The 22,083-nt window shown below is 53.3% G+C and overlaps 1 protein-coding gene and 1 pseudogene across 6 annotated transcripts in view; one reads left to right on the top strand and one right to left on the bottom strand.

Annotated features, from left to right (window-relative positions):
- Positions 1-1,970: 1,970 nt before the first annotated feature.
- Positions 1,971-22,083, top strand: part of GRAMD1A (GRAM domain containing 1A) — a 33,913-nt gene continuing 13,800 nt past the window's right edge. For 2 of the 6 annotated variants that reach the window (XM_064293570.1, XM_064293568.1), the window contains exons 1-7: positions 4,201-4,312; positions 16,676-16,886; positions 16,969-16,989; positions 17,463-17,547; positions 17,685-17,788; positions 17,916-18,011; positions 19,710-19,790. In XM_064293570.1, the coding sequence (XP_064149640.1) occupies positions 4,305-4,312; positions 16,676-16,886; positions 16,969-16,989; positions 17,463-17,547; positions 17,685-17,788; positions 17,916-18,011; positions 19,710-19,790 (606 nt within the window). In that variant the 5' untranslated portion in view covers positions 4,201-4,304. Of the gene's footprint in view, positions 1,988-4,200; positions 4,313-16,675; positions 16,887-16,968; positions 16,990-17,462; positions 17,548-17,684; positions 17,789-17,915; positions 18,012-19,709; positions 19,791-22,083 lie in introns of those variants that run through there. The other 4 variants (XM_064293571.1, XM_064293567.1, XM_064293569.1 and 1 more) reach the window with 4 other exon arrangements.
- Positions 10,260-16,337, bottom strand: LOC135232752 (large ribosomal subunit protein uL6-like; annotated as a pseudogene).

Raw genomic sequence — 22,083 nt, 5'->3', positions numbered from 1 at the left:
CCCCCACACTGTTGTCTTTCTCCCAGGAACAGCTGCCCAGAGGGTAACAAGACTCCAGCCAGACATGCTGTTCCGGCCTGAAGGTCATGATTTCCAGTCCAGCCAGGACTCCTGGCAGGAGGGCACATCGACTCCTACCCCGGAAGCCCAAACCCTGTGAAAGAAGGAAGAGGAACCCAAAAGGTAGGAATATTAGGGTGCCTGGGAAAGGCCCTGGGGTCCGGGGCCCTCCCTAAACCAGAGAAGACCCTCTCTGGGTCCTACAGGTCCTTCTGTCCTATTCCCAAGGCAGCTAAGTATCAAGAAGTCCTTGCTGTGTTCAGCTTTGAGGACAGACTCTAATCTGGCCTCCCCAGATCTAGGCAGCCTCCAGTATCACAGAGACAGCCACAGGAACTGGCCTGGCTTCCTCCCAGGCTGAGGAGGCTGCAGACAGGTCACCCTCCCTTTGTTTGCTTTGGGAGGGGCAATTGCTGAGCAAACAAGAAAGGGAAATCCTGAATTCTGCCTCTCCTCATGCCTCGACCAGCCCCTGGGACCCGCTCAGGCCTGGCTCCTTCCTGCTCTTTGTGGAAGGGAGATGGAGTTGGGGGCTTGATGGCTGCTCAGAAAAAAACAAACCAGCCCCGAGGCATGAACAGACGCAAGGGAATGCTTGCTGGGTACGGGTGCTGTGCTAGCTGCTCTGCCTGTGGGAGCTCCCTAACACTGCCCAGCCACCCTAGGTTGTTCCATGTCAGGATGGCCAGTTGCCAGAAGAGGAAGCGGAGCCTAAGGGTCACAAAGGCAGGATGTTGGCAGAGGTGGGAATTCCACCCAGATCTCTGTGACCCCCACATTGTGCACTTAACCCTGGTGTGTCTCTCTTCTTCTGGGAGGAGCAGGGTCAAAGTGGGAAGGGCCAGGGCTTGGACAGGAGCCACCCCTTCACCTCTTTTTTCTCTCCCTCAGAGACCACGCTGCAGACCACGGACCCCGACGGGGCAGGCAGAGCTCTCCCCATGGCCGAGCTCCTGCCCCTGCTGCCTTGGATGTCCCCATTGGGCCAGGAAGATGCCCAGGGTTCGCCTGTCCCCCCAGCCAAGTGGCAGAAGCAGCAGCCACAGGGTGGCAGGGACCAGGGTTTGGTCCCTGAGCCCTGGAAGCCCCTGGAGGTGCCTTCCATTCTCATAACCCCATCCAGTGATGAGGAGTCACCCCCCTGCACCCCAGATCCCCAGAACCTGCAGCGACTAAGGATGGCAGATCTGGGGAGTCTGGCCCAGGACAGGTCAGACCCTGGTAGCGGGACGGGAAACGGGTTCTCTCTCTGGGACTCATGCCTGGGAGGGGGTTCCCTGGGGCTGTCTGTCCAGGTGGGGGGCTGCAGGTCAGTTAGAGGGTGGCCTTGCCCCACAGGGGCCTGCCTGGAAGCCATGCGATAGATGCACAAACAACAAGCAACTGGGAGTGCGTGTTGGAACCACCATGAGCTCAGTTGAGCGCTGTCTATCAAGACTGGAGGTGACCACTGCCTTTGACTCACGCAGTGTTTTTCAAACTGTGGGTTGTGACCCCTGTGTGAGCCGCAAAACCAATGTCATGGGCTGTGATCGCACTCTTTTTTCAAAACTGAAATAGGATAGAACTGAAAATAACAAGAGTGTGTGAAGCATAGTGAGAGTCAGGGCGATTTCCTGCAACTTCTGTGGTGTTACATGTGTGTCTAAGTGTGTGCTGGGGGCCCATGAAAAACGGATTTCCTGCCACGGCTTAGGGGCAAAATACCAAAAAGTTTAATCAGAACTTCTGGAAAGAAATGCTCCCTTGAGCCAAGGAGACAGGGCTGGAAGGTTCAAGGCCCCAGGGGGAAAGAGCGGAGAATTACATTGTCCCTGAGTAGATAAATCCACTGTGGTTTCTTCCAACAATGGAATAAGAGTTAAAGTTTATGAAGCAGATCTCTGTGTATTGACATGGAGAAATCTTGGAAACAATGACGAAAAAAGTAAGTTGCAAAAGGTTACCGTAGGAGGCGGTTGTGTATCTTTTTAAAGGACCTCGAACAATAGGATGCATTGTTGGTGAATGGGCTCTGAGGTAGAAAAGGATAGGAATGTGCACGGGAAAGACCGGGGCTCTGGGGACCCTGGGGGGCAGGGTCCGAGAGGAGGAATGGCAGCTGGGATTTTGGCTGTAATAGTTGATTTCTTTAAAAGCATGAGCTCTGGAGTAAAAAATGACAAAATGCCCTTACCTACTACACATGGGCACTGGGGGACATAGACGAGCATTATGTTTTTTTTTCCTATTTAAAAGAAACACTCCGGTAATTAAAAATGTAAAAGCATTTCAAAAGAAGAACAGGCAAAGAGAAATACGGAGAAAGAGAGCATTGGGTCAGAGGGAGCCGGTGGAAGGAGGGGCCCTCTGAGGCCTGAGGGTGAGGGACGGCCCTGGGATGATCTGGGGCAAGGGACAGGCAAGTGCAAAGGCCTAGGGGCAGGAGTGTACCCGGCGTCTTAGGGGGACTTGGGGGGAGGTGGAGGCCAGAGACGTGACAGGGGCCAGATAGGTATGGCCTTGGGGGCTATGGTGGGTGCTGGGGCTTTTACCTGGAGTGAGGTGCAGCCGGAGGAATGCTTGGAGCCCAGGAGACCCCTGATCTGACTCAGAAGTTCACAGGCTCTATGCGTGAGGAGCGAACTCTTGGGGCAGGGACAGGAGCAGGAACAGAGAGACCAGGCAGGAGGCTGCTTTGATAGTGGTGGTGGTGGTGGGATGAAGGCTGGACCAGGGTGGGGCAGTGGTGGGAAGGGGAATTTAGATCCTGGTTAGATGTTGTAGGTGGAGCCTCCAGGGTTTGCTGACAGATTGGATATTGGTGTGAGGGAAAGAGAGGGTGAAGGGGGACTCTGAAGTTTGGGACTTGAGAAGCAGGAAGGTCGTAACAGCTACTGACCAAAATGGAGAAGTGGGGTTTTTTTTTTAGGGGCCGAGCTGGGGAACAGAGTTTTTCTCAGTAGAGATAGGGACAGTCTGCCCCAGAGGAGGAGTGGGGCACAAGTCCCTGTATTGGGGTTGGGGTGCTCCCTGTGGGGAGCCAGGAGCTGTGAGGTGGGATTTGCATCTTTGTGTTTTCCAGCAGGAAGGGGTCCAGGGCACAAGCAGGCTCAGCAGTGAATGCAGAGAGCTGCCAGGCACAGGTTTAGGGCCCAACTCTGCAGCCTGCCTGCTGGGTGACCTTGGGCAAGTCACTTCTCATCTCTGAGGCCAAGCTTCCTTGTCTGTAAGACAGCCGACCACACCTTCCTCTGCCCTTCTGTCTTAGAAAAACCATCTTAGCACAGAGTTTGCGGGATTCCCAGGGCTGGGCTGACTTGTCCAAGGTCACAGCATGGATAACAGCCCAGGGTCTGGCTGAGCGGACAGGAGGAAATTGCAGTCCCTGGAGACCTAGGAACTGGGACCTCACGGGGCCAGGAACTGGGGCTCTGAAGTAGGGGAGAGAGAGGGAGGGAGGGACAGGAACGGACGGGCCCGCCCCTTTCCCCGCCTACCTCCATTCCACCCCCACCTACCCCCACCTCACAGGTTCCTCCCTGGGAGGGCTGGGAGCCCCTGGCCAGGGGGATATTTGGAGTCGGAGACCCCTTGGTGGGTACCAGAGGAGAGGACTCCCGGCCTGTGCCAAGGCAGCTGCTGCCATCACCGTGTTTGGTAGCGGTGGTGGTTTTTAAGGAAAGGCTGTCTGTCCCCTTCTCCCTGTCTCTGCTGTTCTCTTGATCTCTTTCCCTCTTCCCCGGTTCATTTCTCTCTCCTCTGAGTCTTTGCCTCTGTCTCTCATTCCCTTCCCTTCTTCCCTCCCTCCCGTCCAGCCGCCCCTCCAGCCCTCTCTCGGGCGCTCTCTCCCTGCGCCCCACGGCCTGCACCCCAGGTCCCGGTCCCGCTCACTCTCGCTCCACCCCTGTCTCCGTCCCTCCTCCGGCCGCCCCCGGCTCTTGGGATCCCGGGCCCTCTGCCCACCTCCCCCGGCCTCTAGGCGTCGCCGCGCCCCGGCCGCCCTCCCCTGCCCCGGCCCTCTCCTCCTCCTCCTCCCGGGCTGGGGGCGGTGCCGTGACGCGGCGAGGCGGGGGCGGGAAGGGTGCGCTGACGCTGCGGCGGCCTCCGGAGGCGCCGGCCCTTTGTGCGGGCGGCGGGGTCGGGTGGGGGCGGCGGCCGAGGACGGCCAGGCCGGTGCCCCGCGGGGACGCCCAGCTCGGCCCAGCCCCGCGCAGTCCGCCCGGCCCTGCCCTACGGCTGGGCGCGCCCGCCGCGCCGCATCCATGTTCGAGTAAGGACCGGAGGCCGGGGGAGGGGGCTGGGGCGGCCGGGGGCGCGCCCGGGGACGGGGTCTGCGAGCTGGCGCACGTGGGGCCAGGCCGGGGCAGCTGGGGAGGGCGGGGGCGCAGGGTGGTGGCACGGTGGTCTGGGGGGTAAGAGGTGCCGGTCGGGGCGACTGCGGACCGCGGGGAGAGCGCGCAGGTCTGGCTCGCCACTAGGCGCTTTGCGGGGGTTTGCCTGGGGGCTCGGGGGCGCATCTCGCTAGGAGCACGGCCCGCGGGAAGGGCCCCCGGGCCTGGCTGACCCCGGCCGGGGAGGCGAGGGGTGGGCGCGATGCGGACCGCGGCCTCTGGGCCAAGGATGCGTGGGGGGCGGAGGCGAGCCCCCGGCGGGCCGGGCTCACGGGCCGCGGAGACCTGGCCAGGCCCCCCAGCAGCCCTTCCCCGGCTACCCCCCTCCCCGTCCCTGTCTGTCTTGAATCGCCGAGTTGCTCGGGGATGGGGGCTTCTGCGTGGCCCGAGGACCGCGTGCCTGAGACCCTCGGGGTCCTGTATGAGCGGAATCGATCCTTCGCCCTGCTTGCAAGTGTTTCCGACTCTGAATGTGCCTTGGAAGTGTGCGTACACGTGTCTGGGGCTCCTGGTGTACAAGCAGCTGCGAGCCTCTGGCGGTTTGTGTGTACTTTACCCCCAGTGCCATCTGTGGCTTCGTGTGTTACTGTGAGTTACCTGTGTGTGCCTGTCTGTGCCTTTGTAGTCAGTGTGTGTCTGGGCTCTGTGTGTGGCTGTACTTTCCCTCTGATTACTCACATCTGTGTGAGGGTTACGTTCCCATACGTCTGGTTGTTTCTTGGTGGTGTGTACACATTGGTGGCTGTGACCCTCTATAGTTGTATGTGTGTATAATGCAGCTCATTCCATCTGTGGCTGCGTGTGCAAATATACATTCCCTGTGTGTCTGATTGTGACTTTGTAGTGTGCCTGTGTGTGTCTGAGGCTCCAAGTGTGCTGCAGCTGTGATCCTCTTTGGCTGCGTTTGTGTGTGTGGCTCCACGCCACTATAAATTGCCTGTGTGTCCGAGTGTGACGTTGTAGCGTGTGTGCCGCCATGACCCTCTGTGCCTATAAAACCAAAAAAAAAAAACCAACTCTTTGCTGTTGAGTTGATTCCAACTCATAGTGACCCTATAGGGCAGAGCAGAACTGCCCCATAGGGCTTCCAAGGAGCGGCTGGTGGATTCCAACTGCTGACCTTTTGGTTAGCAGCTGAGCTCTTAACCACTGCGCCACCAGGGCCCCTCTGTGCCTGTGATTTACCTCTGACCTGTCTATGGCTTGCTCCTCTGCAGTTATGTCTATAATTTATTTCAGATTCCATCTCTGTGTGCGAGAAAGTTCCCGTGACATTATTGTGTGTGTCCAGGCCCCAGTGTATGCAGCTGGGACCCTCCATGGCTTTGTGTGTGTGAAGAATGTCAGCAAAGAGAGACCCCTGCGGCTCTCTGTGGGCCTGGGAACCTCCCCCTGAGACCTGGGGTGTATTCTTGGCTCTCTGGAGGCAGTGATAGTAACTGACGTTCTTCCCCTGCTCCGGTCCGTAAAGCATGTCCCATGGATTACTTCCTGTACCCGTCCACTGTGTTAGCCAAGTGTGCGGAGGCTGTTACTCCTGAGTCCGTCACGGCTACGTGAGAGCATCGTAGTGACAGCAGCCGACACACCTTCATCCTCTGCCACTTTACAGCAGCCTTTTGCTTTGTCTTCTCCGGCGGATGGTGAAGACCATGAGGGGGACAGAGGGGCACTCGGCCAGCACGTGTCGGCTGAACGTCTGATTCAGTTTACCTGGGACGGTGTATGTGTTGGCTGTGGCTGTTTGTGACTGCCGTGTGTGGCCCTCTTTGTGACTGTGTGATTGTGATTTATCCAGGACTCTGTGGTTCTCTGTGTGCTTCTCTGCAGCTGCCCGTGTGTCTCCCTGCAACTGTAGGGGAACGCAGTTTGCCTGTGCACTGGCTGTGTGTGACCCTCTCTGAGTTCCCCTTTCACACACCTGAGCCAGCATCTGCCCCTCAGGCTAGAAGCATGTCTAAGGAGGCTGGAGGCGGGGTGTTAGCGATGGCTGGGACCCCATTCTCTTCTGAGTTGCCACCCCCTATAACGGTCTCCCAGCCACTGTGACTCCTCCCTTCCGTCTGCCCCAGCTGGCTGGTGTTGGGCAGCCCTAGGGCTGTGCCCGCCCTCGGGCACTTCCTCTTTGCCCTGCCAAGGAGCTGGAGGTGAGGGCCCTGCCGGGTCTGAGAGTGTTGAAGCTGCCCTTAGGCTTCCTGCCCCTAGCCCTGTGGCTGCAGGAGGGCAGAGGAGATGGAAGAGGGTCACCATTTCAGGCTAGGGAGGTGAGAAGATGAGGCAAGAGAGGGGGTTTTTTTTAGAATCCTTCCGTAGCTCACCGGTGCCCTCAAGTGAAGCCCAGACGACTGACCGGGGCTGGCAAGGCCTGCGGATGGGCCGTGCTTTCCTTTGCAGCCCCACTGGCTACTACTCTTCCTTAGACCCGCCGAGCTCAGCCCTGCCCCTAGACTTCCTGGTCCTGCAGCCTGAAACAGTTTTCTCCCGCCCTTTGGTGGGTTGGTTCTTTGTCCTCTGGGGCTCAGCTCAACTGTGCCCTGCTCAGCGACGCCTTTGCTGACTCTCTCACTAAAGGCACCATCCCATGCTCAGTTCCTGCGTGCTCTATCTCCGTGGTTCTCAAACTGGAACACGCATCAGGTGTCCTGGACCCAGCCCGTGGTTCTGTGACTCAGGAGTCAGCATCTGCACTCCTGGTGACTTCCCAGGGAACTCCGTGCTGCCCGTCCGTGGGCCATGCTGAGCGGCACTGCCTTGTTGCACAGACCAGGGTCTGACATTATCATCCTTGTTTATGTTTGTGTTCCCGGGCCAGAACGTCAGCTCCCTGCAAGCGGGAAGTTTGTCTGTTATGCTCACTTTTGGGGCTGTAGGAGCCTGGTGGTACAGTGGTTAAGACAGCTTGGCTGCTAATCAGAAGGTCGGCAGTTTGAATCCACCAGCTGCTCCTTAGAAACCGCATGGGGCAGTTCTACTCTGTCCTGTAGGGTCACTATGAGTCGGAATCGACTCAACGGCACAGAATAACAACAGTGCCTGGCACAGGGTAGGTGTTTGGTATGTGTTTATGGAGTGAATGACTGGAATTTGGGGTGTGTTTGTGGAGGCTCCTAACACCAGGCTGAGGGTTTGGTGTGGTACCTGGCAGGGATAGCATAGCGTATCAGACGGAGGTATGTGGGGATGGCAGCGGGTCTGTACACTCCGTTTTAGTGGACAGGAGAGGCTGCCGGGGGGAAACGCTCATAAGGAAACCTGAGCACCTTCTATGTGCCGGCCTTTCCAAGTTTCGCCTCACTGCCCTCTGCACAGCCAACCTACCCGATGGGCACTGCTATCACTCCCATTATACGCAAGAGAAAACTGAGGCCCAGAAGGGGTAAGACCCCTGCTCAAGCCCACACCGGGAGGAAGTGGCAGTACTGAGACTGGAAACCCGTTGGCCTTTGGGGTCCAGGCCACTGAGAGGCCAGCGAGTGATGAGCTGCCTGCTGGAATCCAGGTTCTGTGAGGTGTGTGTGTTGAGGGGGCGGTCACGCATTCATTCAGTCAGTAAGTAACAGCAAGGGCTCCTGGGGCACCCACTGTGTGCCAGGCCCCATTCTAGGTGATGTGGGTGCAGCTGGGAACAAGACAGATAAAAATCCTTGCCTCACAGAGCTCACATCTTGGTGGGGGTGAAGGACACGGATTAAGGGGAAATACGGAATGTCAGGTGGGCATATGGCACCCAGTGCCATCCAGATCTGCGCAGAGCACAAGGTGAGCGAGGGGACCTAGTGAGGAGAACTAAAGCAGGAAAGGGGGTCCAGGAGAGTGGAGGGGTGACTTAGATGGAAGGAGAGTGGAGGCAGCTCTGTGATGTATCCACTGAGCAGAGACCTGGAAGAGGTGAGGGAGCTTGGCAGACAGCTGGAGGAAGAACCTTTTGGGCTTGGGACAGCGACGGAGGAGAGTGAATGAGAGGGTGGTGAGGGCAGAAGGGACCAGCCCTGGGCATTTACTTGTAGCAAGGTACAGGGGGGATCATTCCCTGGAGAAGGACATCATGCTTGGAAAGTAGAGGGTCAGCAGAAAAGAGGAAGACCCTGGACAAGATGGATTGGCACAGTGGCTGCAACAATGGGCTCAAGCATAACAATGAACGTGAGGATGGTGCAGGACCAGGCGGTGTTTTGTTCTGTTGTACATGGGGTCTCGATGAGTTGCAGCTGACTCCACGGCACCAAACAACAACAACAACAAGGTGCAGCCAGTTGGGCCTAGTCTGACCCAGAGCTCCCTCTGCTGTGTGGAGAGTGGACTCAAGGGGCAGGGACAGGAGCAGAGAGACCAGAGAAGAGGCCGCTGTGATGGACTAGGCAGGAGCAGTGGTGGGTCGGGTCACCATTTATTTCGTTTATTATCCATTTATTTTATTCTGCAAGCTCATTTTTCACGTGTTGCATGAATGCCTATCCTGAGCCTGGTCTGAGCAATGTTGGGGATGGAGCAGTCAGCACCAAGGCTTGCCATCAGGGAGCTCATGGGCCTGTGGGGAAGATGGACAAGTCATCTACAGTGACAGCCCAGAGTGGTCAGGGCTGTGATGGGGAAGCACAGGGCAGAGGGTCAGGGCTGTGATGGGGAAGCACAGGGCAGAGAGTCAGGGCTGTGATGGGGAAGCACAGGGCAGAGGGTCAGGGTCATGATGGGGGAGGCACAGGGCAGAGGGTCAGGGCTGTGATGGGGACACCCAGGCAGAGTGGTCAGGGCTGTGATGGGGAAGCACAGGGCAGAGGGTCAGGGCTGTGATGGGGGAGGCACAGGGCAGAGGGTCAGGGTCGTGATGGGGGAGGCACAGGGCAGAGGGTCAGGGTCGTGATGGGGGAGGCACAGGGCAGAGGGTCATGGTCATGATGGGGACACACAGGCAGAGTGGTCAGGGCCGTGATGGGGACGCACAGGCAGAGTGGTCAGGGCCGTGATGGGGACTCACAGGCAGAGTGGTCAGGGCCGTGATGGGGACGCACAGGCAGAGGGTCAGGGCCGTGATGGGGACGCACAGGCAGAGTGGTCAGGGCCGTGATGGGGACGCACAGGCAGAGTGGTCAGGGCCGTGATGGGGACGCACAGGCAGAGTGGTCAGGGCCGTGATGGGGACGCACAGGCAGAGTGGTCAGGGCCGTGATGGGGACGCACAGGCAGAGTGGTCAGGGCCGTGATGGGGACGCACAGGCAGAGTGGTCAGGGCCGTGATGGGGACGCACAGGCAGAGTGGTCAGGGCCGTGATGGGGACGCACAGGCAGAGTGGTCAGGGCCGTGATGGGGACGCACAGGCAGAGTGGTCAGGGCCGTGATGGGGACGCACAGGCAGAGTGGTCAGGGCCGTGATGGGGACGCACAGGCAGAGTGGTCAGGGCCGTGATGGGGACGCACAGGCAGAGTGGTCAGGGCCGTGATGGGGACGCACAGGCAGAGTGGTCAGGGCCGTGATGGGGACACACAGGCAGAGTGGTGACAGAGTGGTCAGGGCTGTGGTGGGTACCTTCTGTGGGGCCGGGGGTACCCAGAGAAGGGCACTGGCTCAGCCTGGGGTACCAGGGAAGGGAGGGAGTACCCAGGAGGGAGGGCATGTGTAAGCTGAGCCTTGAAGGTTGAAGAATTTCCCTGACAAAGAAGAGAAAGGAATCATCAGGGCAGAAGGAACAGCGTGTACAAAGGCTTAGTGGCAAGCGAGACAAGTTTGTATGCCATTGAGCAATTCGACTAATAGCAACCCCATGTAACAGGGTAGAATTGCCCCACAGGGTTTCCTAGGCTGTAATCTTTTTTTTTCCCCCTCATGGAAAAGTTGATTTATTTTGGAATGGTTGTTGACAAATTAAGGAGCCCTGGTGGCCCTGTGGTTAGTGTTACGGGTGCTAACCAAAAGGTCAGCAGTTCAAATGTAGCAGCTGCTTCTTGGAAACCCTATGAGACAGTTCTGGTCTGTCCTCTAGGATCCCTATGAGTCGGAATTGACTCAACGGCAAAGGGTTTTTTTTTTGTTTTTGGTGGCACAGTGGTTAAAGCACTCAGCTGCTAACCAAATGGTCAGCGTTTCAAATGCGCCAACCACCCTGTAGGAGTGTTGGAAACCTTACGGGGCATTCTACTCTGTCCTCTAGGGTTGCAAGGAGCCAGGATAAACTTGAGAGCAGTGAGTTTTGGGTATTGACAAATTAGTAAGGTTTATGGTTTTCTGGACCAGTGGCTGCTCTGTTTTATTCATATACAATAGAGCAGTGTCCCTCAGAGTGTTTGTGATGAAGCACCAATTTTTGAACATTCATGGACCATCGTGGACCAACACATGGTCCTACTGTGATTACCTACCACACAGCTTGTGGCGTTGTTCAACAACACCCAAAACGTTCTCTATCCAGTTAATGAGTCCAGGTCACGGACCACATGCTTTGATGTCCCAGCAAGGCCAAATTGTTGTAAAAGTTACCTTACTTGCTGTTAGTTGACACTGAGTTGACTCCAACTCACGACAGCCTTATGGATAACAAAACGAAGCATATGAACCGTCGCCCGGTCCTGCACCATCTTCATGGTTGTTGGTGCGTTTGAGTCCATTGTTGGAGCTGTTGTGTTAGTCCGTCTCAGGGAAGGTTTCCCTCATTTGCACTGACCCTCTACTTTACCAAGCATGATGGCCTTTTCCAGCGATTGATCTTTCCTGGTGATATGTCCAAAGTAAGTGAGTTGAAGTCTTGCTTACATTTTTTTCTTGTTGAGAATATACACAGCAAAACAAATACCAAGGTTTCTATGTGTACAATTCAGTGACATTGATTACATTCTTCTAGTTGTGCAACCATTCTCATCCTCCTTTTCTTGAGTTGCTCCTCCCCCATTAACATAAACTCACTGCCCCTTAAGGTTCCTATCTAATCTTAAGTTGTTTTTGTCACAATGATCCCATATAGGTAGTTCTTAAAAGAGCATAATTCTCAAGGCAGACTTTTTTTTTTTTTTTTTTACTAATTAAGCAAAACCGTTGCTTGGTTTTAAAAAGACTACAGGGGATATTTTTGGTTTAAGATTTAAAGATTATCACAGGACACTAGTTTCAGGGGTTCATCCAGCCTCCATGGCTCCAGAAGGTCTGGACTCCATGAGGATTTGGAATTCCGTTCTATATTCCCCCTCCCTCCGCCCGCCCTTGATCAGGCTTCTGCTATGGAATCTTTGCGCAAAATGTTCAGTAGTGGTAGCTGGGCACCATCCAGTTCTTCTGGTCTCAGGGCAGAGGAGGCAGTTGTTCATGGAGGCAATTAGCCACACATTCCGTATCCTCCTCCTGTTCCTGCCTGACTCTCCTTCCTCTGTTGCTCCAGATGAATAGAGACCAGTTGTGCCTTGGATGGCTATTTGTGAGCTTTTAAGACCCCAGACGCTATACAATGAACTAGGATGTAGAACCCACCCAAAAACCCACGGCCGTCGAGTCGATTCCGACTGATAGCAACCCTATAGGACAGAGTAGAACTGCCCCATAGAGTTTCCAAGGAGCACCTGGCAGATTTGAACTGCCGACCTCTTGGTTAGCAGCCGTAGCACTTAACCACTACGCCACCAGGGTTTCCGGGATGTAGAACAGAAGCACTAAATATGTTATTAGACCAGTTAACTGAGATGTCCCACGAAACCATGACACTAAACCTCCAAACCAAAGAACCGAATCCTGTGAGGTTTTGGTTGTACATAAGCAGCCTCAGCTCAGCAGTTACTCTTTTTTTTTTTCATTGTTATAAATATATCATGCAACTTTTGCCACTTCAACTTTTTACTCGTGTACAACTTGTTGACGGCAATTACAGTAATCGGCTGTTCAGCGCTTCCCTTAAAATGTGATTTTTTTCATCACCGTTAACCCCCTTTTGCCCTGTCCTTTCCACCCCTGGTAGCCACTAATAAACTTTGGTCTCTATACGTCTCCCTTTTCTTGTCTTTTTGTATAAGTGAGGTCATACAGTATTCGTCCTTTTGTGATTAACTTCCTTGACTCAGCATCATGTCTTCTAGCGCCATCCGTATTGTAGCATGGATCAAGACTTCCTTTGTTTCTCCTATAGACTGAGTAGGACTCCCTTGAACGTATGTACCACGTTTTGTCGATCCATTCCTTCGCTGATGAGCATTTAGGTTGTTTCCACCTTTTGACTTGTGAATAGTGCTGCAATGAATATTGCTGTACAAGTCTCTGAGTCTCTGTTTTCAAGTCTTTGGGGTGTGTACCTAGCAGTGGAATTGCTGCATCTTGTGGTAGTTCTATTTCGAGTTCTTTGAAGAACTGCCATACGACTTTCTATAACCGCTGCACCATTTTGCTTTCCCACCAGCAATGGATAAGGGTTGCAATTTCCCCACATCCTTGTCAACATTTTTTTTTTTAAAGCCATCCTAGTAGAAGTGAAACGATATCTCATTGTGGTTTTGAGGTGCGGCTTTCCAATGGCTAGTGACACTGAGCATCTTTTCATGTGTTTGGTGGCCATTTGAATGCCCTCTTTGGTGAAATTTCTGTTAAAGTCCTTTGGCCATTTTATGATTGGGTTGTCTTTTTGTTGTTAAGTTGTTGAGGTTTTATATATTTTATGGTTATTAGATTCTTATTGGATATACGGCTTCCAAAGATATTCTTAGTTGGTAGCTTGTCTTTTCACTTTTTTGGTAAAGCCTTTTGATGAGCAAAAGCTTTCAGTTTTTACGAGGTTCCATTTATTTATTTTGTCTTTTGCTGTTTGTGCTTTTGTCATTAGATAATCCACTGTTGAAAGCTGGGCCTGACAGCCTTGTCCCTGCTTATTCTTCTGAGAATTTTATGGTTTTAGTTTGCACATTTAGATCCTTAATCCATTTTGAATTTGTTTTTGTGTATGGTGTGAGACATTTTTTTTTTTTTTTCTGCATGTGGACATCCAGTTTTCCCAACACCATCTATTAAAGAGACTTTTCTTTCCCCATGAAATGGACTTAGCACCCTGGTTAAAAATCAGGTGACCATAGATGTGTGTGTTTATTTCTGGACTTTCAGTTATAGTCCATTGCTCTGTGTATCTACTGTTACACCAGTTCCAGGCTGTTTTGATTACCGCAGCTATGTAATATATATTTAAAACCAGGAAGTGTGAGTCCTCCTACTTTGTTCTTCTGTTTCTTGTTTCTTTTCTTTTTTTTGAATAGTTGAGTTTTATTGCATCTTAAAATACTTCCCATAGGTCTCAGGAATCATCCAGCCTCGTTTCTGAAGCTGGACCGCTCTTAGATTGTACTCCTCAGCCTGTTGAATGCCTCCTTTTTAGAGACATCGATACCATCCCAACATTTTCAGACATCCTTGCTTTTAACTGTCGCGGTCTGCCGAATTAAAGCAGCGGAATTTGATGCGAGTTCAGTATGAATTCCCTTCAAGAATTATCTCATCTTGCTGAGCTTGAGATACTGAACAAGCAGCACCTGGCCTCATCCGGACCCTACGGATGTATTTTTTACCCAAGAAGTTTCAGATTTCAACAAGAGACTCACTCTCCTGAATAATGACATTGACGGGGGAAGAGAGTATACACAGACCTCATCTTGTAATGGAATCCCAGTGTAACATCCTTGACTGTGTTCTGTATGTGACTACAGATAGTGTGAACTGTAGCCAGTGCCTTTCTATTTTCCCACCATTTGTCAAGGCGAAGCCTCCTCTTTCTCTTTCCAAGGAGACTGAGTTCTACAAGGATGTGATCAAAGTTCCTCCGCGGGGTTCCTCTGGAACCCTTCACAATAACTGCACATCCCTTAAAAGTGGTGTCGACATTTTCTTGTTGACATTTTCTGGAATGTTGACAGTCTGGTTGCTGAGAATGGTCTTCATTTTTGCAGTAGATGCGGCCAAGAGCTGTTCTTCTCTTACAACATTGCTTTAGCTATTCCATAGCAAGTAGAGATTTGGTTTTTCCATTTCTGTAAAGAACACCATTTGGGTACTTGATGGGAATTGCACTGAATCTATAGATTGCTTTGGGTGGTATTGACATCTTAGTGATATTAAATCTTCCAGTCCATGAACATGGGACATCTTTCCATTTATTTCAATTTTCCTTAATCTCTTCCAGCAGTGCTTTATAATTTTCATTGCATAAGTCCTTTGTGTTCCTGGTTAGATTTATTCCTAGGTATTTTATTATCGTAGATGCTATTGTAAATGGAATTGCTTCCCTAATTTCTCTTTCATTTCTCATCACTGGTGTACAGAAACCCAAACTGATTTTTGTTTGTCGAAAGGTCAAATTTGTTAAATTCCCCTGTTAGCTCTAGAAGTTTTCTTGTGGTAGGCTGTAATCTTTACAGGATCAAATCACCCCAACTTTTCTCTCATGAGACAAGTTTGGGAATTCCCGGCTGGGCTCACCCCTGACTACATCAAGGCTGAAACATACCAGCCGTTCATTCTTGGGCAAGCAGGTTCACCTTCTAAGCCTCAGTTTCTTCCTCTATAAAATGCACAGGATTGTCTGAGGACTGAAGAAGTTAATCACATGGAGTGCTTATGACAGTTAACAATGCATGTCCTTGCAATTGAAGTTCCCCATACTTACCCGCTGAGCCCTTATTATGGTTTTTATTTAGACAGCCATTCGTGTGGTTAACATCTGCCTTCCCACCAGAAGGTTAATTCCTGAGGGCAGGAACCATGTCTGATAGTCTCTGCTTTACACCAGCTCCAGCCAGTGCCCAGATTACTCACTTAGTCACTAGTGTTTATTGGGTGCCCACTGATATGCTGGAGACGATTTTGGATGCTGGAGACAGTGGCAACCAAGACCTCCTGGTCTCAGATGTGAACAGGAGTTTGGATAGTGTGAGGTGTGACTTTAGAAGGGGAGGCCTCGAGACTGAGTGGCCAGGGAAGAAGGAGCATTTGAGCTGAATGGTAAGATGGAGCCAGTTAAGGCTGAAGGGTATTCCAGGCAGAAGGAACAGCAAATGTGGAGGCCTTGACATGGAAATGAAGTTGGTGAGCTCAAGAGACAAAAGGAAATCAGACTGGCTGGAGTGGAGGAAGTGATGGGGAGGGGAAAAGCATGAGGTCTGAGAGATCACTAGGGCCTTGGAGGCCATGGTGAGGGTTTTGACTCTTGCCTAGAGTCAGGTGTAGCTGGGGAAGAGGGCCCTGAGCTGAGGAAGGCCATATCTGTCTGAGGAGTTCACAGGCTCCCTCTGGTTGCATGTGGGGAGCAGGTGGTTGGGGAAGGGACAGGAACAGAGAGACCAGGGAAGGGGTTGTTGTGATGGTCCAGACTAGAGAGGACAGAGACTGGACTGGGTTGGGAGCAGTGGAGGGGGAGAAGTGAATATAATAGAAATAGATTTTGGAGGTGGAGCTGGCAGGACTTGCCGAAAGATTAGAAATGAACGTTGAAGAAAAGAAAGAAGTTGAGAAAGATGCCTAAGTTTATGGCTTAAGTAACTGAGTGGATAGTAGCCACTCAATAAATATTTGTTGTATGAATGAATTAATGAGTTAATAAAATAGCGGGCATCATTGAGAGCTTGCTATGTACAGGCAGTGGTAGAAGTACTTTACATGTACTGATCCATTTAACCCTCGGAAAATGACCAGATAAAGACATTTATCATCCGTGGATTACAGTGGAAACCCTGGTGGCACAGCAGTTAAGAGTTACGGCTGCTAACCAAAGGGTCAGCAGTTGGAATCCACCAGGTGTTCCTTGGAAACCATATGGGGCAGTTCACCTCTGCCGTATAGGGTTGCTATGAGTCGGAATCGACTCAACAGTGATGGGTTTGGTTTTAGATTACAGATGAGGCAGCTGCGGCACAGAGAGGTTAGGAACCACTGTTAGGAAATAGAGTAGGGTGAGTGGATGGATGGATGGATGGATGGATGGATGGATGGATGGATGGATGGGTGGGTGGGTGGGTGGGTGGATGGATGAATGGATAGATGTGATGGGCAGGTGGGTGGATGGATGGATGGATGGATGGACGGACGGACGGACGGGTGGGTGGGTGGATGGATGAATGTATAGATGTGATGGGCAGGTGGGTGGATGGATGGATGGATAGATGGCTAGGTGGGCAGATGGGTGGAAGTGGATATGGGTCCATGGGCTGATGAATGAGTCTCCTCAATCAGGGCCTGTTCTCATGCCCCAGCCTGCTTTTCCCCTGTAAAGCCCCTTTTCTTCTTTCCTCCCAGCACCACCCCCCACTCTGGCAGGAGCACACCCAGCAGCTCCCCATCGCTCCGTAAGCGGCTGCAGCTCCTGCCCCCAAGCCGGCCCCCACCTGAACCTGAATCCGGCACCATGGTGGAGAAAGGGTCAGATAGCTCCTCAGAGAAGGGCGGGGTACCCGGGACCCCTAGCACCCAGAGCCTGGGCAGCCGGAACTTCATCCGCAACAGCAAGGTGGGTGCGAGCCCAGGTAGAGTGGGCAGAGGTGGGACGGGGGACTAGGAGCTCACTCTGACGCCTCTCCTTTCTCTTGCAGAAAATGCAGAGTTGGTACAGCGTAAGTGTCTGGGCAGGGGAGCTTGTTGGGTGGTGGGTGAGGGGTGTGGGTGCTGGGCTAGGAGCCCTAGGCTGTAGCAGCCAAGGAGTGGGGGCCGGGGTCAGCAGACCTGGGGTTATGTCCTCTGCTGCCATTTACCTGCTGTAATCTTGGATAAGTCATTTCAGCCCTTTTGGCCTCAGTCCTTCTTAAGAAACAGTCCCGACCCTACAAGGCTGAAGGGAGCGTTCAGTGAGAGTCAGTGATGCCGATGGGTACCAGGCGCAGGATCCAGCTTCTGTAAGAAAGCAGTAATTGGCAGCTGTCATTATGGTTCTGTTGTTATGGGCAGCAGAAACCAGAGGTGGGCTAGTTACTGACACCTCAGAGGGCCTGCCGGGGGCTGAGGAGACTGGAGGGTTCTGGGAGCTTTGTGGGGCAGAATGGGGGCTCTAACCCCTATCCAGGTCCTCACCTGCCAAACTTCTCCCCAGATGCTGAGCCCCACGTACAAACAACGCAATGAAGACTTCCGGAAACTGTTCAGCAAGCTCCCTGAGGCTGAACGCCTCATTGTGGGTGAGACCTCACAACCCTGCCCTGGACCCCTGACCCTGAGTTCCTAGCGCCGCCCTCCCAGCCCTCGCCCCAGGCCTGTGTCCTGGCCGTGACAGCCATGTGACTGTCTGCCCGTCTCTCCCTTCGGCTGCTCTCAGATTACTCCTGTGCCCTGCAGCGTGAGATCCTCCTTCAGGGCCGCCTCTATCTCTCTGAGAACTGGGTCTGCTTCTACAGCAACATCTTCCGCTGGGAGACGACGGTGAGCTGGAGCGGGGCGGGGCGAGGCGAGGCTGGGCTGGGGGCGGGGCCCGGGCCGGGGGCGGGGCGAGCTGAGGCTGGGCTGGGGGCAGGGCCCAGGCCCCTTCTCACCCTGCCTTTGTCCTCAGATTTCCATCCAGTTGAAGGAAGTGACGTGTCTGAAGAAGGAAAAGACAGCCAAGCTGATCCCCAATGCCATTCAGATCTGCACAGAGAGTGAAAAGGTGAGCGGGGACATGGTCACGGGGCCGCATGGTCACCAGAGAGCGAGAAGGTGAGCAGGGGCATGGTCACAGGGGCCGCCGCATGGTCACCAGAGAGCGAGAAGGTGAGTGGGGGCATGGTCATGGGGCCGCATGGTCACCAGAGAGCGAGAAGGTGAGCAGGGGCATGGTCACAGGGGCCGCCGCATGGTCACCAGAGAGCGAGAAGGTGAGTGGGGGCATGGTCATGGGGCCGCATGGTCACCAGAGAGCGAGAAGGTGAGTGGGGCATGATCATGGGGCCGCATGGTCACCAGAGAGCGAGAAGGTGGGCGGGGGCATGATTACGGGGCCGCATGGTCACCAGAGAGCGAGAAGGTGAGTGGGGGCATGGTCATGGGGCCGCATGGTCACCAGAGAGCGAGAAGGTGGGCGGGGGCATGATTACGGGGCCGCATGGTCACCAGAGAGCGAGAAGGTGAGTGGGGCATGATCATGGGGCCGCATGGTCACCAGAGAGTGAGAAGGTGAGTGGGGGCATGGTCACAGGGCCGCATGGTCACCGACTTTAGTAGGCTCCTGCCTCCTCTTATCCCTAGAGGGCGAGCCCCGTTTATTCTGCGTCCTCAACTTCTCTCAAATCAGTTGCTTTCTGTTTATTCTCAGAGCCCCTGCCCTGACCCAGGCTCCCAGTGTCCCCGCCTGGACCCAGGCTCCCGTTGTCCCTGCCCTGACCCACCATCCCACTGTCTCCACCCTGACCCAGGCTCCCACTGTCCCTGCCCTAACCCAGCCCCCCACTGTCCCCACCCTGACCCAGCTTCCCACCATTTCCCCCCAACCCCAGGCTCCCACTGCCCCTGCCCTGACCCAGGCTCCCGCTGTCCCCGCCTTGACCCAGGTTCCCATTGTCCCTGCCCTGACCCAGGCTCCCATTGTCCCTCCCCTGACCCAGCCTCCCACTGTCCCCCGCCCTGACCCAGACTCCCACCATCCCTGTGCTAACCCAGGCTCCCACTGTCCCTCCCTGGACCGAGCCTCCCACTGTCCCCACCCTGACCCAGCTTCCCACCATTCCACCCCACCCCAGTCTCCCACTGCCCCTGCCCTGACCCAGGCTCCCATTGTCTCTGACCTAGATCCCTACACCAGCCTCCCATCTCTGTCCCTGCAATCCATCCCCTCGCATGGCTTCTCAGGGATCATAGTGATAGAAAAATCCTTCCCTTCCATGTATCCATTTATTCGGATGCCCCTTTCCCTTGGAAGCCTTCCCTGACTTTCCGTTCTGTCCTCATGATTGCTGCCTCGTGGTCACAAGATGGCTGCCTCACACCAGCGGTCCAAACAGGAAGAAGGAAGGAAGTAGGGGGAGAGAATTTGCAGCAGACTTCCCTTTGTGTTTTGTTGGCCCACAGTGGGTCAGCTGACCACCCCTAGCTGCCAGGAGGCTGGGAAAATGCTCTGGGCTTCCCCTATCCTCACTCTGGGTTGTCCCTACCTGGACTGTAAGTTCCTTGAGGTCAGGGCTGAGGGCTGTCTCCTCACTGTGGTGGCTCCAGCATGGCTCGGCACGGGACCAGGCACAGGATAGGCATTTTGTAGAATGAATGAATGGATGCATCAGGATAGAGGTGGGGACACAGCGGGCAGTGTGGATAAGGATGGACTTCCACCGTCCTGAGTCCTTTTCTCTCTCTCTCTCTCTCGCCTCTGCAGCATTTCTTCACCTCCTTCGGGGCCCGTGACCGCTGCTTCCTCCTCATCTTCCGCCTCTGGCAGAATGCGCTACTCGAAAAGGTGGGCTTGGGTGAGGCTGGGGCGGGGTGGGGGTGGGGAGTAAGGTGGGCCACAGAGCCAGGGGTGCCGGGACTCAGGGGGCTGGAGAAAGCTCTCCTCCATGGGTGCCAGGCCCAAAGCACCTGCTGCTATCTCTGTAGAGCCCACCAGGGGGCAGCCAAGGGCTCCAGTGCCAGGCCCTGCCCTAAGAAATGGAAGTCCACTGCCTGTTATTCGCTACCCACGGATCAAAACTGCCCTGAAAGTGAGGGGTTTTTTTTATTTTTATTTTTAATGTTTGGCAGCAAACTCTGACCTGAGCCAACATGTGGTTGTTTATAGTCTATATGGCACAGTGGTTAAGAGCTTGGCTGCTAACCAAAAGTTTGGCAGTTCAAATTCACCAACTGCTCCTTGGAAACCCTGTGGGGCAGTTCTACTCTGTCCTGTAGGGTCACTGTGAGTCAGAATCGGCAATGGCTTTTTTTTTTTTTAAATAGCAACACTATCTAATAGAGTATTTGGCTAGGATGGCTATATTCTCTATCTGTGCTATCCATTATGGTAGCTGCTAGCCACATGTGCCTACTGAGTACTTGAGATGTGGCTGGTGTAACGGAGGATTTTATTTTAATTAATTTTAACTTAATTCTAAATGGCCACATATCACAGATCTATATTTTTCTCAATTAATGTGGCTATACGTATGTTTAACGGCAAAACTATCAGTGTGTACGACTGGGGTGTAATTGCATATATAACTCAAGTTAAATATAAAGTTACAGTATCTAGTACAGAATATACCAGCGATTCTCAAACTTTATGGTTTTGGGAGCCCTTTACACTTTTTAAAATTATTGTAGACTCCAAAGAGCCTTTGTTTAAGTGGGTCCTACCTATTGACATTGACTGAGTTAGAAACTGAGTCAGGAAAAGACAAGCACACATTACGGTGGCCACCCCAGCGACGACAGCATTATGCGTCACGTAGCCTCTGGAAGCCTCCCCTGTATGCCCATGAGGGATTGAAAATGAAAATGGCAAATAACATCTTAAAATGCTAGTAGCACTTATAAATACTTAAGAAATCATTTTGACCTTGTAGACCGCCCCCCCCCCCCCACAAAAGGATCTAGGGAACCTCCAGGAATCCTTGGACCGCACTCATTTGATTTTGACAATCACCCTATGAGGCAGTATGGTTCTTATCTGTATTTTGCCAATGAGGCATGTTGAGAAAACTTGCCCATGGTGACATGGGCTTTTACATGACAGGGCTGGGGTTCCAAGCCATGTAGTTAGGTCTGGGTTCCACTCCCTTAAGCACTGTACCACACTGTCTGTCATGCAATAGGAGGTCCAGAGGCAGGTGGTCTAGGGTGGGTTTGGTGGCTCCACTCTGTCATCAAGGACCCAGGCTTTTGTCCCTTCTTCCACACTGTCACCCTTTGCATGTAGGTGTCTTGTCCATGTGCTTGTAGCCTCCTGGTCACAAGATGGCTGCTATAGCTCCAGGTATCATGCCCTCACATAAGTGTCCCAAACATGAAGAAAGGGAAATGTGGAAAGTTGGCTTTCCTGTTATCAGAGAGGGAAAGCCTCCTTTAGCAGACTTCTCTTTCCATGTCTTTTGTTAGAACGAGGTCAAATGACCCCCTTCAGTTATGAAGGAAGCTGAGTATCTGGCAAAGGAAAGATGAATTGGCATAAACCAGTCATGATTCATCCCTGGGGCTAGGGGAGATTTTCACCCGTAACAGAGTAGAGGCTCTGCTGGCAGAGAGGGAGGGTGGATTGCTGTTGGTAGCATCACGCAGTGTCTGCCATTGGTGCTCCTTCAGGTGGGCTTTGCTCAGTATCCCACCCTCTGAGGCACATGTCCCCTTCGGGCAGCTCTAGCCATGGCCATCCTCAGGGGCAAGAGTACTGAAGGAGAGTACTGAAGGATCCCATTCAGGAGCCAAAAGAAGGATGATGTAGAGCCAAGCTCTGGAGCCAGACTGCCAGGATTCAAGTTCCAACCCTGTCAGTGAGCAGCAAAGTGACCTGAGGCAGGTCATGAACCCCATCTGTCAAATGGAAACAACGACTGGACCATGCCTACTTCGTAGCACCCAAGCTGGGCCTAGAATAAGTGCTTGGTAATGCCAGCTCTTTGAGGCAGGACATCCCAGTGGTTAATTCCAGGGCTTTAGACCTGCCCTGGAACCCTGGTGGTGAAGTGGTTAAGAACTTGGCTGCTAACCAAAAGGTTGGCAGTTTGAATCTACCAGCTGCCCCTTGGAAACCCTGTGGGGCAGTTCTACTCTATCTA

The sequence above is a fragment of the Loxodonta africana genome, chromosome 11 (genome assembly GCF_030014295.1).
Source record: "Loxodonta africana isolate mLoxAfr1 chromosome 11, mLoxAfr1.hap2, whole genome shotgun sequence".
Classification (NCBI taxonomy): Eukaryota; Metazoa; Chordata; class Mammalia; order Proboscidea; family Elephantidae; genus Loxodonta; species Loxodonta africana.
The sequence above is the reverse complement of the archived record's forward strand: the minus strand, read 5'-3'. Positions and strand labels throughout refer to the sequence as shown.